The sequence below is a fragment of the Lampris incognitus genome, chromosome 12 (assembly GCF_029633865.1).
Source record: "Lampris incognitus isolate fLamInc1 chromosome 12, fLamInc1.hap2, whole genome shotgun sequence".
In the NCBI taxonomy this organism is placed as follows: domain Eukaryota; kingdom Metazoa; phylum Chordata; class Actinopteri; order Lampriformes; family Lampridae; genus Lampris; species Lampris incognitus.
In genome coordinates, this window is record NC_079222.1 from 51,067,831 (window position 1) to 51,080,144 (window position 12,314).

Below are 12,314 nucleotides of genomic sequence, written 5' to 3' on the forward strand. Positions count from 1 at the left end.
AGGGATTTTGGCCCACTCCTCCATACAGATCTTCTCCAGATCCTTCAGAGTTCGGGGCTGACGCTGGGCAACATGGACTTTCATCTCCCTCCAAAGATTTGCTATTGGGTTCAGGTCTGGAGACTGGCTAGGCCACTCCAGGACCTTGAGATGCTTCTTACGGAGCCACTCCTTAGTTGCCCTGGCTGTGTGTTTCGGGTCATTGTCATGCTGGAAGACCCAGCCACGACCCATCTTCAATGCTCTTATTGAGGGAAGGAGGTTGTTGGCCAAGATCTCGCGATACATGGCCCCATCCATCCTCCCCTCAATACGGTGCAGTCGTCCTGTCCCCTTTGCAGAAAAGCCTCCCCACAGAATGATGTCTCCACCTCCATGCTTCATGGTCGGGATGGTATTCTTGGGGTTGTACTCATCCTTCTTCTTCCTCCAAACACGGCGAGTGGAGTTTATACCAAAAAGCTCTATTGTGGTCTCATCAGACCACATGACCTTCTCCCATTCCTCCTCTGGATCATCCAGATGGTCATGGGCAAACTTCAGACGGGCCTGGACATGCGCTGGCTTGAGCAGGGGGACCTTGCATGCGCTGCAGGATCTTAATCCATGACGGCGTCATGGGTTACTAATGGTTTTCTTTGAGGCTGTGGTCCCAGCTGTCTTCAGGTCATTGACCAGGTCCTGCCGTGTAGTTCTGGGCTGATCCCTCACCTTTCTCATGATCACTGATGCCCCACGAGGTGAGATCTTGCATGGAGCCCCAGACCGAGGGAGGGAGACTGACCGTCATCTTGAACTTCTTCCCTTTTCTAATAATTGTGCCAACAGTTGTTACCTTCTCACCAAGCTGCTTGCCTCTTGTCCTGTAGCCCATCCCAGCCTTGTGCAGGTCTACAATTTTGTCCCTGATGTCCTTAGACAGCTCTCTGGTTTTGGCCATTGTGGAGAGGTTGGAGTCTGATTGATTGAGTGTGTGGACAGGTGCCTTTTATACAGGTAACCAGTTGAAACAGGTGATTGAGTGTGTGGACAGGTGTCTTTTATACAGGTAACCAGTTGAAACAGGTGATTGAGTGTGTGGACAGGTGTCTTTTATACAGGTAACCAGTTAGCACAGGTAATGAGTGGAGAACAGGAGGGCTTCTTAAAGAAAAGCTAACAGGTCTGTGAGAGCCGGAATTCTTCCTGCTTGGCAGGTGATCAAATACTTATGTCATGCAATAACATGCAAATTAACTATTTAAAAATCCTACAATGTGATTTCCTGGGTTTTGTGTTAGATTCCGTCTCTCTCAGTTGAAGTGTACCTATGGTAAAAACTACAGACCTCTACATGCTTTGTAAGTGGGACAACCTGCCAAATCGGCGGTGTATCCCATACTTGTTCTCCCCGCTGTATGAGGCCCCAGCAGAGGGGGTGGAGCAGCCACCGGGACGGCTCCAAAGAGTGGGGTAATTGGCTGGGTACAAGCGGGGAGAAAAAGGGGAGGGGGTGGAAACTCAGATGGACACACACCTTCTCTGTTTGCGGTCAAGCTCGTGCATGCGGCTCTGCAGACACTCGGTGAGAACACGGGCGTCTTGCAGGTCGGACGTGGCACGACGACACTGACGCTTCAACTCCGTCACGCTCCTCCTGGACTGCTCCAGCTGGCCCTGTAAAGCCACCACCTACACACACACATACATGTAGACCCATACACAACGTGTAAGAGTGTAGAAGCCTTGCCCGTGCTGCTGTCCATGTCAGCGTGGCTCGCCTCACCTTGGTGTCGAGCTGTTGTCGGGTCTGCCTCTCCGCTTCAAGTCTCTCCTCCGTCTGCTTCAGCCGTCTGCGGACAAACTCTACTTCTGTCTGGCAGCACTCCAGCTGCAGCGCCAGCTCGCCCCCTGTGGGGGGGAAAGAGTGTGTGTTTACATGGGTGGTAGGAGCATCCACAGGGCAACAGTAGAGCGGAGCCAGCGGTGTATTTCTCCCGGTACCTGCCACTGGTCCTGCCGGACTCTCTTTGCTCTGAACCTTCTGTCTCTCCTCGTCCAGCTGCTTCTCCAGGGCGTCCACTGTGGCCTTATACTGGTCCAGACGAGCCTGATAATGAGCGAACAAGACAGGAAACCGGCGTTTTCTAAGGCTGCACAAGGTGGGGATGAAAATCATCATCTGGAATGGCTGTAGGTTCTGTTTTGTGATGGAGTCTCAGCCAGGGTGATCTGCAGACAGACTCAGCAACCCCACCTGCAGCTCTTTGGTGTCCTTGGTGAGACGAAGTCTCTCAGTCCTCTCTACATCCAGTGCCTGACCCACTGCGTCGCCACGGAAACGCTCATCACTCAGCTCAGAGGTCACTGCTGTCACCTTTACACACAGGGATTAAGACAGAGGTCACATGTGTGTGTCAGTGCCTGTTCCCTTGTGTGTATGTCTGTATTATTTTATTTTTTTGCATTGTCAAACCTTGGTTTCGAGACTGTCTGCAGTCTGCCTCAACTCATTTCTCTCCTTCTCAGATTTTTCCAGTCGTCGTCTCAAAGCTGATATCTCATCCTGACAAATGGACAAACGGTCTTGATTTTTAACCAAAATCTATATCGACGTGTTTTAATTAAAATGTATTTAGAGGTACAGCAGCCTGCCAAGGGCTGATGTCAAGTCAAGTTTGTTTGCAGAGTACATTTAAAGACAACCCGCCCTGACCAAAGTGCTGTACGGACCAGGGGTCTCGTTTATACCACTAAAAGTGTACATACGCACAAAAGCCAAAAATGGCGTGCGGCAAAAATTTATCTGTACATGTACAGGTAAAAACAAGGTACAGGAACAAACAAACACATACAGGTACACAAAAAGGTACAGGAACGCGCAGGCGCACACGTTCTCCCATCAGGTTTGTTTTTATAGGTCACAAATGTTGCACGGGAAGTGGCGTACGCCCCTTCCGGGCGCCGTTTTGTGCGTACGCAACAGTTATGAGACCCCAGACCAGGTCGCTAAAACACAAATACAGGAAACACTAACATAGACAACAAGGCACATAGCTCGTATAGGCATGAATAAACAACACATGGACATAGGCACAAGCCAGAAATCAGCTACATCAGGAGGACTCAAACACTAGAGAAGAAAAGTAAGTTTTGAGCTGGGACTTAAAAGGGTCGATGGAGGGGGCAGATCTTATAGGGAGGGGAATGCTGTTCCACAGTCCAGGAGCTGCAGCAGCAAAGCTGCAGTCACCTGAGCTTAAGTTTAGTTTGGGGGACAGCCAGGCATCCCAAGTCAGCCAACCTGAGGGGCCTGGAGGTGGAATAGAGGGTTAAAGTGTGTTATAGGAGGGGGTCAGCCCATTTACAGCGTTATAAACAACCAAGAGAACCTTGACAACCAATTCTGAACTGCACAGGCAGCCAGTGGAGAGAGGCCAGTATCAACACAAAGGCCACTGGCCTCTTTACTCATGCACCTGAAGAGGGCGAGAGTACTCTGACTGTCTCTTGCGTAGTACACCTGGTCTCCTAACTCTGACCCAAGACCCAGGAGGAAAGTGCACTGCTTTTGCCCTTCTCTTCTTGTCTGCATACTCCTTCATCTTCCTCTGCTTCTCTTTCACTGTTTGTGCTGTGTTTTGTGCTTGTAGGGATGTGACAGGATGTGGTTTGTGGAGGCCTGTCACATGGAGTTTGGTGTGCATCTGACGTCCGTGCAACAGCTCTGCAGGGGAGCACTGAGTGGAGGCATGCCCGGTTGCCCTGTAGACCTGGAGAAAGTCTCTGGTTGATGCTGTCCACTCCTTTCCTTCTATTTTCGCAGTCAGTAGACTATCCTTCAGACATCGATTAAATCTCTCAATTTCCCCATTGGCCTGGGGGTAGTAGAGCGAGGAGCATTTGTGTGCAGTTCCCCTGTCCTTGAGAAAAGATTAAATTTCCTGTAAAATCAGTTGACTACCATTGTCTGAGATTAACTCTTTTGGGTTTCCTTCCCTGCTGAACACTGTAGACAGGAAGTGGATCACTGATGCAGAAGTAACTTGGGACATGAATGCAACCTCAGGCCACTTGCTAAAGTAATCTATGAGGGTAAAGGCAAAACGAACGGCAACCAGGGGCTGTGGAATCAAAAGGGCCTACAATGTCTATTGCTACTTTTTCCCATGCAGCATCTGGGAATGGAACAGGTTGGATTGGCATAGTATGTGTAACAGCTATCTTGTCATGCTGCTGACATGTGAGGCAAGATTTGATTGTTGCTTCGACTTGTGCATCCATCCCAGGTCACCAGTAGAGGTCCCTGAGATGTTGTTTCAATCTGACGATGCCCTGATGTGTCTTGTGAGCCAGTCGTATCAGTTGTGGCTGCAGTTGCTGTGGCACCAGTAGACGGTGGTCTCCCCGCAGGACACATCCATCCACTACGGACAGTTCTGCTTTCAGTCTGTAGTAGGGTGTCCGTGTTGGATCCAGACCTGAGTGTGGCCATTTTGTGGCGATGAACTCGTGCAGCTGTGACTGAACAGTTACAAACTAAAGTTTTACTCAAATGTACTACCATTGTCTACTACCTGGTTCTGTTTATAGTCGGCTTACCTGCTGGAAAATATGACATTACAGTTCAGTTCACAAGCATATATCTTATGTAGAAGGCATGATCTAAAAGGGATTGGAGACTGCAAGGTGGTGACAGGGCAGAATGTAGCTAGGCAGCATCGGATGGTGGTCTGTAGGATGACTTTGGAGACCAAGAAGAGGAAGCAAGTGAAGGCAGAGCCGAAGATCAAATGGTGGAAGTTGAAGAAGGAAGACTGTTGTGTGGAGTTCAGGCAGGAGTTAAGACAGGCACTGGGTGGTAGTGAAGAGTTGCCAGATGGCTGGACAACCACTGCAGAAATAGTGAGGGAGACAGCTAGGAAGGTACTTGGTGTGTCATCAGGACAGAGGAAGGAAGACAAGGAGACTTGGCGGTGGAATGAGGAAGTACAGCAAAGTATACAGAGGAAGAGGTTGGCAAAGAAGAAGTCGGATAGTCAGAGAGATGAAGAACGTAGACAGGAGTACAAGGAGATGCAGCATAAAGCAAACAGAGAGGTGGCAAAGGCAAAGGAAAAGGCGTATGGTGAGTTGTATGACAGGTTAGACCTTAAGGAAGGAGAAAAGGACTTGTACCGATTGGCTAGACAGAGGGACCGAGCTGGGAAGGATGTGCAGCAAGTTAGGGCGATCAAGGATAGAGATGGAAATGTGCTGACAAGCGAGGAGAGTGTGCTAAGAAGGTGGAAGGAGTACTTTGAGGGGCTGATGAATGAAGAAAATGAGAGAGAGAGAAGGTTGGATGATGTGGAGATAGTGAGTGAATCAGGAAGTTCAGTGGATTAGCAAGGAGGAAGTGAGGGCAGCTATAAAGAGGATGAAGAGTGGAAAGGCAGTTGGTCCTGATGACATACCTGTGGAGGCATGGAGGTGTTTAGGAGAGATGGCAGTGGGGTTTTTAACTAGATTGTTTAACACAATCTTGGAAAGTGAGAGGATGCCTGAGGAGTGGAGAAGAAGCATACTGGTACCGATTTTCAAGAACAAGGGCGATGTGCAGAACTGCAGCAACTACAGAGGTATAAAGTTGATCAGCCACAGCATGAAGATATGGGAAAGAGTAATAGAAGCTAGGTTAAGAGGAGAGGTGATGATCAGCGAGCAGCAGTATGGTTTCATGTCATGAAAGAGCACTACAGATGTGATGTTTGCTTTGAGAATGTTGATGGAGAAGTATAGAGAAGGCCAGAAGGAGTTACATTGTGTCTTTGTAGATTTAGAGAAAGCTTATGACAGGGTGCCGAGAGAGGAGGTGTGGTATTGTATGAGGAAGTCGGGGGTTGCAGAGAAGTATGTAGTGCTGCTTGAAAGTATGTGAACCCCTTGAGCAGTTTAGATGTTTCTGTTGTTTTACCATGATTTTCTTATTCTATAATCACCAGTTTGATGTATGAAATGTCAGATATATGTTTATCAGTTGCAGGTATTCGTTTAGTGGGACTTGTTTAAGTAGCCCAAAAACTACATGAAACATGGAATTAGTGTATGTGCAAAAGTAAGTGAACCCCCAGCTGCATTGGTTAAGTCAAGCAGGTAACAGACTCGGGTGAAACACATTTGGGTGCTTAATTAATCATTTAAGCAGACCAATGAAATGAGACATCCTTGGGAAAGGGTTTGGCCTGCACTAATTAAAAGAGAGAGGAAACCAACCAAACCACTGTGGTCCCATACAAATCAACAATGCCGAGAGCAAAGGAGATATCCGAGGACATGAAGAAGAGGGTAGTGACAGCCCATCAGTCTGGGGAGGGATATAAGACCATCTCCAAAAGATTCCAGCTCCGTCCATCCACTGTAAGACAAATAATTTACAAATGGACGGCCTTCAACATGACAGCAACTCTGCCTAGAAGTGGACGGCCATCAAAACTATCACCCAGAAGCACCAGAAAAATAATAAATCAGGTAAAGGCCAACCCACACATCACCTCTAGAGAGTTGCAGACCTCTCTGGTAGCATCTGGGACAAATGTGCGTGCGTCTACAATCAGACGGAAGTTGAATAGCCATGACATTCATGGGAGGGTTGCTAGAAGGAAGCCTCTGCTCTCAAAAAAGAACAAAGCTGCCCATTTCAACTTTGCCAGAGAGCACTTGGACAAACCAGAGACCTTCTGGAAGTCCATTCTCTGGACAGACGAGTCCAAAATAGAATTATTTGGTCACAATCAAAACCAACATGTTTGGAGAAAAGCCAACACTGCATATGAAGAAAAGAACCTCCTCCCAACAGTGAAGCATGGTGGTGCAAATGTGAAGGTCTGGGGCTGCTTTTCTGCTTCTGGACCTGGACGACTCCATATTATCCAAGGAACCATGAATTCTCCGGCATATCAACAAATTCTTGACCAGAATCTCCTGCCATCAGTCAGGGAGTTGAAGCTGGGACGAAAATGGATTGTGCAACAAGACAATGACCCAAAGCATTCCAGCAAAACTACAAAGGCATGGCTTCAGAGAAAGAGGATTCGTACTCTGGATTGGCCCAGTCAAAGTCCGGACCTTAATCCAATTGAAATGTTGTGGCGAGACCTGAAGAAGTTGGTACATACCAGATGTCCCTCCAACCTCTCTCAACTGGCTGAGTTCTGCAAGGAGGAGTGGGCAAAAATCCCCATAAGCAGATGCGAGAGACTGGTTAGTGGTTACAGAAGACGTTTGGTTGAAGTAATGGCTGCAAAAGGAGGAGCCACCAGCTACTAATACAAGGGTTCACATACTTTTGCACATGTTAAATTTTCAGTTTTTGTGAAATAAACCTTTGTTGAATTAAATAATGAAAATATATCTCTTTTTGTGTGTGTGTCCATTATTTGGAAGGTGTGCTTTACAAATTGGGATTTGGATGTATGTGTAATAAGCTTATTTTAATGTTTTTTACAAAAACAGTGACCATGTCTGGAGGGTTCACAAACTTTCAAGCAGCACTGTATGTAGGAGTGGTGCAGGATATGTATGAGGGAAGTGTGACAATGGTGAGGTGTGTGGTTGGAATGACAGATGGGTTCAAGGTGGAGGTGGGATTACATCAAGGATCGGCTCTGAGCTCTTTCTTGTTTGCAATGGTGATGGACAGGTTGATGGACAAGATCAGGCAGGAGTCTCCATGGACGATGATGTTCGCGGATGACATTGTGATTTGTAGCAAGAGTAGGTGCAGGTTGAGGAGAGCCTGGAGAGGTGAAGGTATGCACTGGAGAGAAGAGCAATGAAAGTCAGTAGGAGCGTGAATGAGAGGGAGGACAGCGGAATGGAGAGGATGCAAAGAGTGGAGGTGACAAAGGCATATGAGTTTAAATACTTGGGGTCAACTGTCCAAAGTAACGGGGAGTGCAGGAGAGAGGTGAAGAAGAGAGTGCCGGCAGGGTGGAGTGGGTGGAGAAGAGTGTCAGGAGTGATTTGTGACAGAAGGGTACCAGCAAGAGTTAAAGGGAAGGTTTACAAGATGGTTGTGAGACCAGCTAAGTTTTATGGTTTGGAGACAGTGGCACTGACGAAAAGAGCTGGAGGTGGCAGAGATGAAGATGCTAAGATTTTCACTGGGAGTGATGAAGAAGGACAGGATTAGGAACGATTATTTTAGAGGGACAGCTCAGGTTGGACGGTTTGGAGACAAAGCAAGAGAGACAAGATTGAGATGGCTTGGACATGTGTGGAGGAGAGATGTTGGGTATATTGGGAGAAGGATGGTGAATATGGAGCTGCCAGGGTAGAGGAGAAGAGGAAGGCCAAAGAGGAGGTTTATGGATGTGGTGAGGGAGGACATGCAGGTGGCTGGTGTGACAGAGGAAGATGCAGAGGACAGGAAGAGATGGAAACGGATGATCTGCTGTGGCGCCCCGTAACGGGAGCAGCCGAAAGTAGTAGTAGTAGTAGCAGTAGTAGCAGTAGTAGTAGTAGTAGTAGTAGTAGTAGTAGTTCAGTTCACAAGCACTGTGTCGTGTGCGTATTTGAACTCACTCATACTGGCGTCAGCTACTGATGCCTACAATGCATAGAGCGCCCTCTGCTGACAACGCTGTGCTTAGCAGGAATAAAATAACCACAAATCCCAGTAGAGGACCAGATAACAGACTAATACAGGTATGTGACAAGGTAGTTATGTTTTTGAGACCTTAGCTTTCACTGAGTTCAAGAATTAGGGGCTACCATTTCCTTGTCAGTTCAAACGCACAGTGCCACAAATACACTATTACTCTCCACCCTGAAATAGGACATTGTATTCATGGGTGATTCTTCAATTCGGGACACTTTCGGCTTTTGAAATTTTGAAAAAATAAAAATTAAATGTCTTTAAAATCTGGGGGGGGGGGGGTTCGTTTTCAAAAGCTCTATTAAGTGGTCTGGAACAAATACCGTAGCGCAGCTTTGATCGTCCTACAAAATAAACGTGATATTATGATGCTTTTTCAAAGTTGCGTAACCGGTTATTTTCTTGCCCGGTGCGGGATTCGATACGGGGTGTACTGCACCACAAGGCGACATCACTAACCGCTCGGCTAAAGGGTCAGACCCGTTAGCTAGGGGCTAACGTGTCTTATTAGTAGCTTACAGTTGTGACAGCGAAATGTGATGGTAATGACACATGATGGTAAAGACAATTTTAAGTTTTTGGAGGAAAAGTTGGCCAAGTCTTAGACTTGCTAAGCTAACTTGTTAGCTAGCACACAATGTACAATTAATATACGTGAATAAAGTGAAATTTCTTATTTCTGAACTAAAATACTCAATTAGTAACTTGTTTGGTGATGACGTAGTAACTTGTTTGGTGATGACGCTTAATAATCATACTGTCGGATCAGGACGTATAAATCTTCACATTAATTACATTTGTGGACATGAGACCTTGTGGACTGCGTCAGGTACCTTGGACTCGCTCTGGACAATAGACACTGTTCCGCCCAACACACCACTGATATCCATAAAGGCTGCCAGCAGAGACTGTCATCTGTAAAACTCAAGGCACTTTCTGCTCAACCCCACCTTCTCTTGCTACTGTATCAAGGTAGAATTCACCCCATACTACTTTGCTGCTCCACCTGTTTCTTCACCACCACCCCCCTTCTCTCCCCAATTGTACCCAGCCAATTACCCCACTCTTCTGAGCCGTCCTGGTCACTTCTCCACCCCCTCTGCTGACCCGGGGAGGGCTGCAGACTACCACATGCCTCCTCCCATACATGTGGAGTCACCAGCTGCTTCTTTTCACCTGACAGTGAGGAGTTTCACCAGGGGGACGTAGCGCGTGGGAGGATCACGCTATTACCCCCAGTCCCCCCTACCCCCCGAACAGGCGCCCCGACCGACCAGAGGAGGCGCTAGTGTAGCGACCAGGACACATAAACACATCCGGCTTCCCACCCACAGACACGGCCAACTGTGTCTGTAGAGACGCCCGACCAAGCCGGCGGTAACATGGGGATTCGAACTGGCGATCCCCGTGATTATTCACTATCTTAAGTCTCCAATAGGGAGCTGTTCCTTATCCACCGAGAGGGTCTAAGGACAGGATGTTGTGTTGCTGTGAAGTCCACTGAGGCACATTTGTAATTTGTGATGTTGGGCTACACAAATAAAATTGACTTGACTTGACTTGACATGAAAAAGTCACGCTTCTGCCATGACTGTTCATGTGCCTCTGGCACTTCTCGTTTCCATGGCAACCACGTTGTTGTTTGAAAAACCGTTGTTGCTGTAAAGTGTTGGGTGTGATGGTAATGACAGATGTATGAGGGACAGCCATATTTAACTATAAAAATGTGCAAAATGCACATATATAAACCTTATGAATTTGAAATATGTCTTTTTAAATTATTATGAGAAAATGCAAAGTAGCGCTTTAATGAATTTAACCATTTTTATTACTTTATTATAGAGGAGAAGTTGAAAGTCTGGGTTGGGGACAAGCCCAGAACAGTGAAATTCTGGCACATTTCAATTTTCAACATAATGAAAAAGTATTAAAATGTCATCACTGAGACACAAATCTTTTCTTCATAGCTAACACGGCCTAACTCTAACAAATACAATAATTGGAGTTTTTGTTTGTTTGTTTGTTTGTTTGTTTGTTTGTTTGTGAAAATCTACCCTGGGGACAGAAAAACTCCTTGAACTGAAGACTCACCCCCAATACAAACTGTTAAATAAACCCCCGACTAAAACCCAACACTGGTGTTGCCAAAACTGATTTGTTAATTCGGTTACTTGAAACTGAACAAATCAATGTATGGGTAAACCACAGTATTCTTCGTCCTTTTCCTAACAAAAGACCCAAAATAACTGCGAAGTCGTGACGTGGTCTTGTTGTGAGATGAATATAATTTAAGACCACAAAACCTGCAATAACCCTCTAGCATTTTCAGAACTATTTCTATATGAATGTGGGAAATGGTAATGTAACCTCTGCAACAAACAACACCCTGTCTTTGCGTGCATAAGTGTGTGTGTGTGTGTGTGTGTGTGTGTGGTGTGCAATTGTGTTTACATACATCCTTGGTCCTCAGCCTCTGATTGTCCATGTTAACGTCCAGTAGGGGGCGCACTCTGCAGAACAGTTTCCACCAGCTCCATTCAGCCACAGCCCTCAGAGCACGCAGGTTCCTCTGCACACAGCTCACTGCCATCTGCTGCACCTGGACATGCACATACAGACATACACCTCTGCTAAGGGGGCGGGTTTGACAAGCAATATCTGAATCATATACACTGATCAGCTTGTCAGATGGGTGCTATTTTTCTCGTGATTAATCTTCACCCTTGCTGTCCTGGTTCAAAAATGGTAAACATGCCATAACTCGCTAGTTCACCCCTGAACTAAAAACCTGTGGCCCAAAACCATCCTGCCGGCCCGTTGTTTGGTTGTTGCTATGTGGAGGGATATTGAAACAGAGGTTCACTCACTTCAAGACCCCTAACTGTCTGTTTGTGTCAGATTCTGTCTGCTCTCGGGTTGGGTTTTGCAGATATGACCCGGAGACCCAACACACTCAGGTATTCCTTCAACAGAGGTTGGCCCATCATGAAGGAGGTCATCCGGGTCTATGTGGCCGCCTGTGCTCAGAACAAACCATCTAACCACCCTCCAGTAGGGTTACTACAACCATTACCTGTGCCTCACAGACCTTGGTCCCATATCGCCTCGAGCTTTGTCACTTTACATCATCATCAGCGGTCATTCAAAGGAAGTATGACTGTTGTCTCAGTTGGGTTGTCTACTTGTGCGTCTTCAGATGGCTGTAGAGGCCGATCCACGATCACATACTTTGGTGCAGTGTGGACAGGGGTAAGTGGTGGTGGTTTGTGGTAGTGGTTGAGCCTTTTTCATTCTCTCCTTGCAGTGCTGTCACCTTTTCTCTGCTGCACAGTGGAGCTCCATTTCATGACGTGCAGCTCCTTCCTGCACAGATTTCTTCCGGGAGTACCTATCCAGTGCAATGTGTTCCCAGTTGCTCGATGTGATGCTGAATTTCTTCAGACCGGTCTTGCTATTGTCCTTGAAATGTTTTTTTGCCCGCCGGGAGCTCGCTGACCTTCCTTCAGCTGGGAGTACAGGATGTTTGGGGAGACGTGTTCGACATGCAGATGACATGGCCTGTCCATCGGAGTTGGTGCTACATTATTGTGGTGGTGATGCTAGCCATGTTAGCTTTTTCCAGAACGCTGATGTTGGTGTGTCTGTCCTTCCAGCTGATCCTCAGGATCTTTCATATGGATCTTTGATGGTATTGTTC

General features: G+C 47.0%; 1 protein-coding gene across 1 annotated transcript in view; it reads right to left on the minus strand.

The window, feature by feature from the left end:
* LOC130121760 (unconventional myosin-XVIIIb) overlaps window positions 1-12,314 on the minus strand; it is a 73,986-nt gene that overhangs the window by 36,402 nt on the left and 25,270 nt on the right. Inside the window, exons 23-28 of the mRNA XM_056290638.1 lie at window positions 11,073-11,216; window positions 2,456-2,545; window positions 2,237-2,356; window positions 1,984-2,089; window positions 1,766-1,890; window positions 1,517-1,671 (exon numbers count right to left, since the gene is read on the minus strand). Coding sequence (XP_056146613.1) covers window positions 1,517-1,671; window positions 1,766-1,890; window positions 1,984-2,089; window positions 2,237-2,356; window positions 2,456-2,545; window positions 11,073-11,216 — 740 coding nt within the window. The remainder of the gene's footprint in view (window positions 1-1,516; window positions 1,672-1,765; window positions 1,891-1,983; window positions 2,090-2,236; window positions 2,357-2,455; window positions 2,546-11,072; window positions 11,217-12,314) is intronic.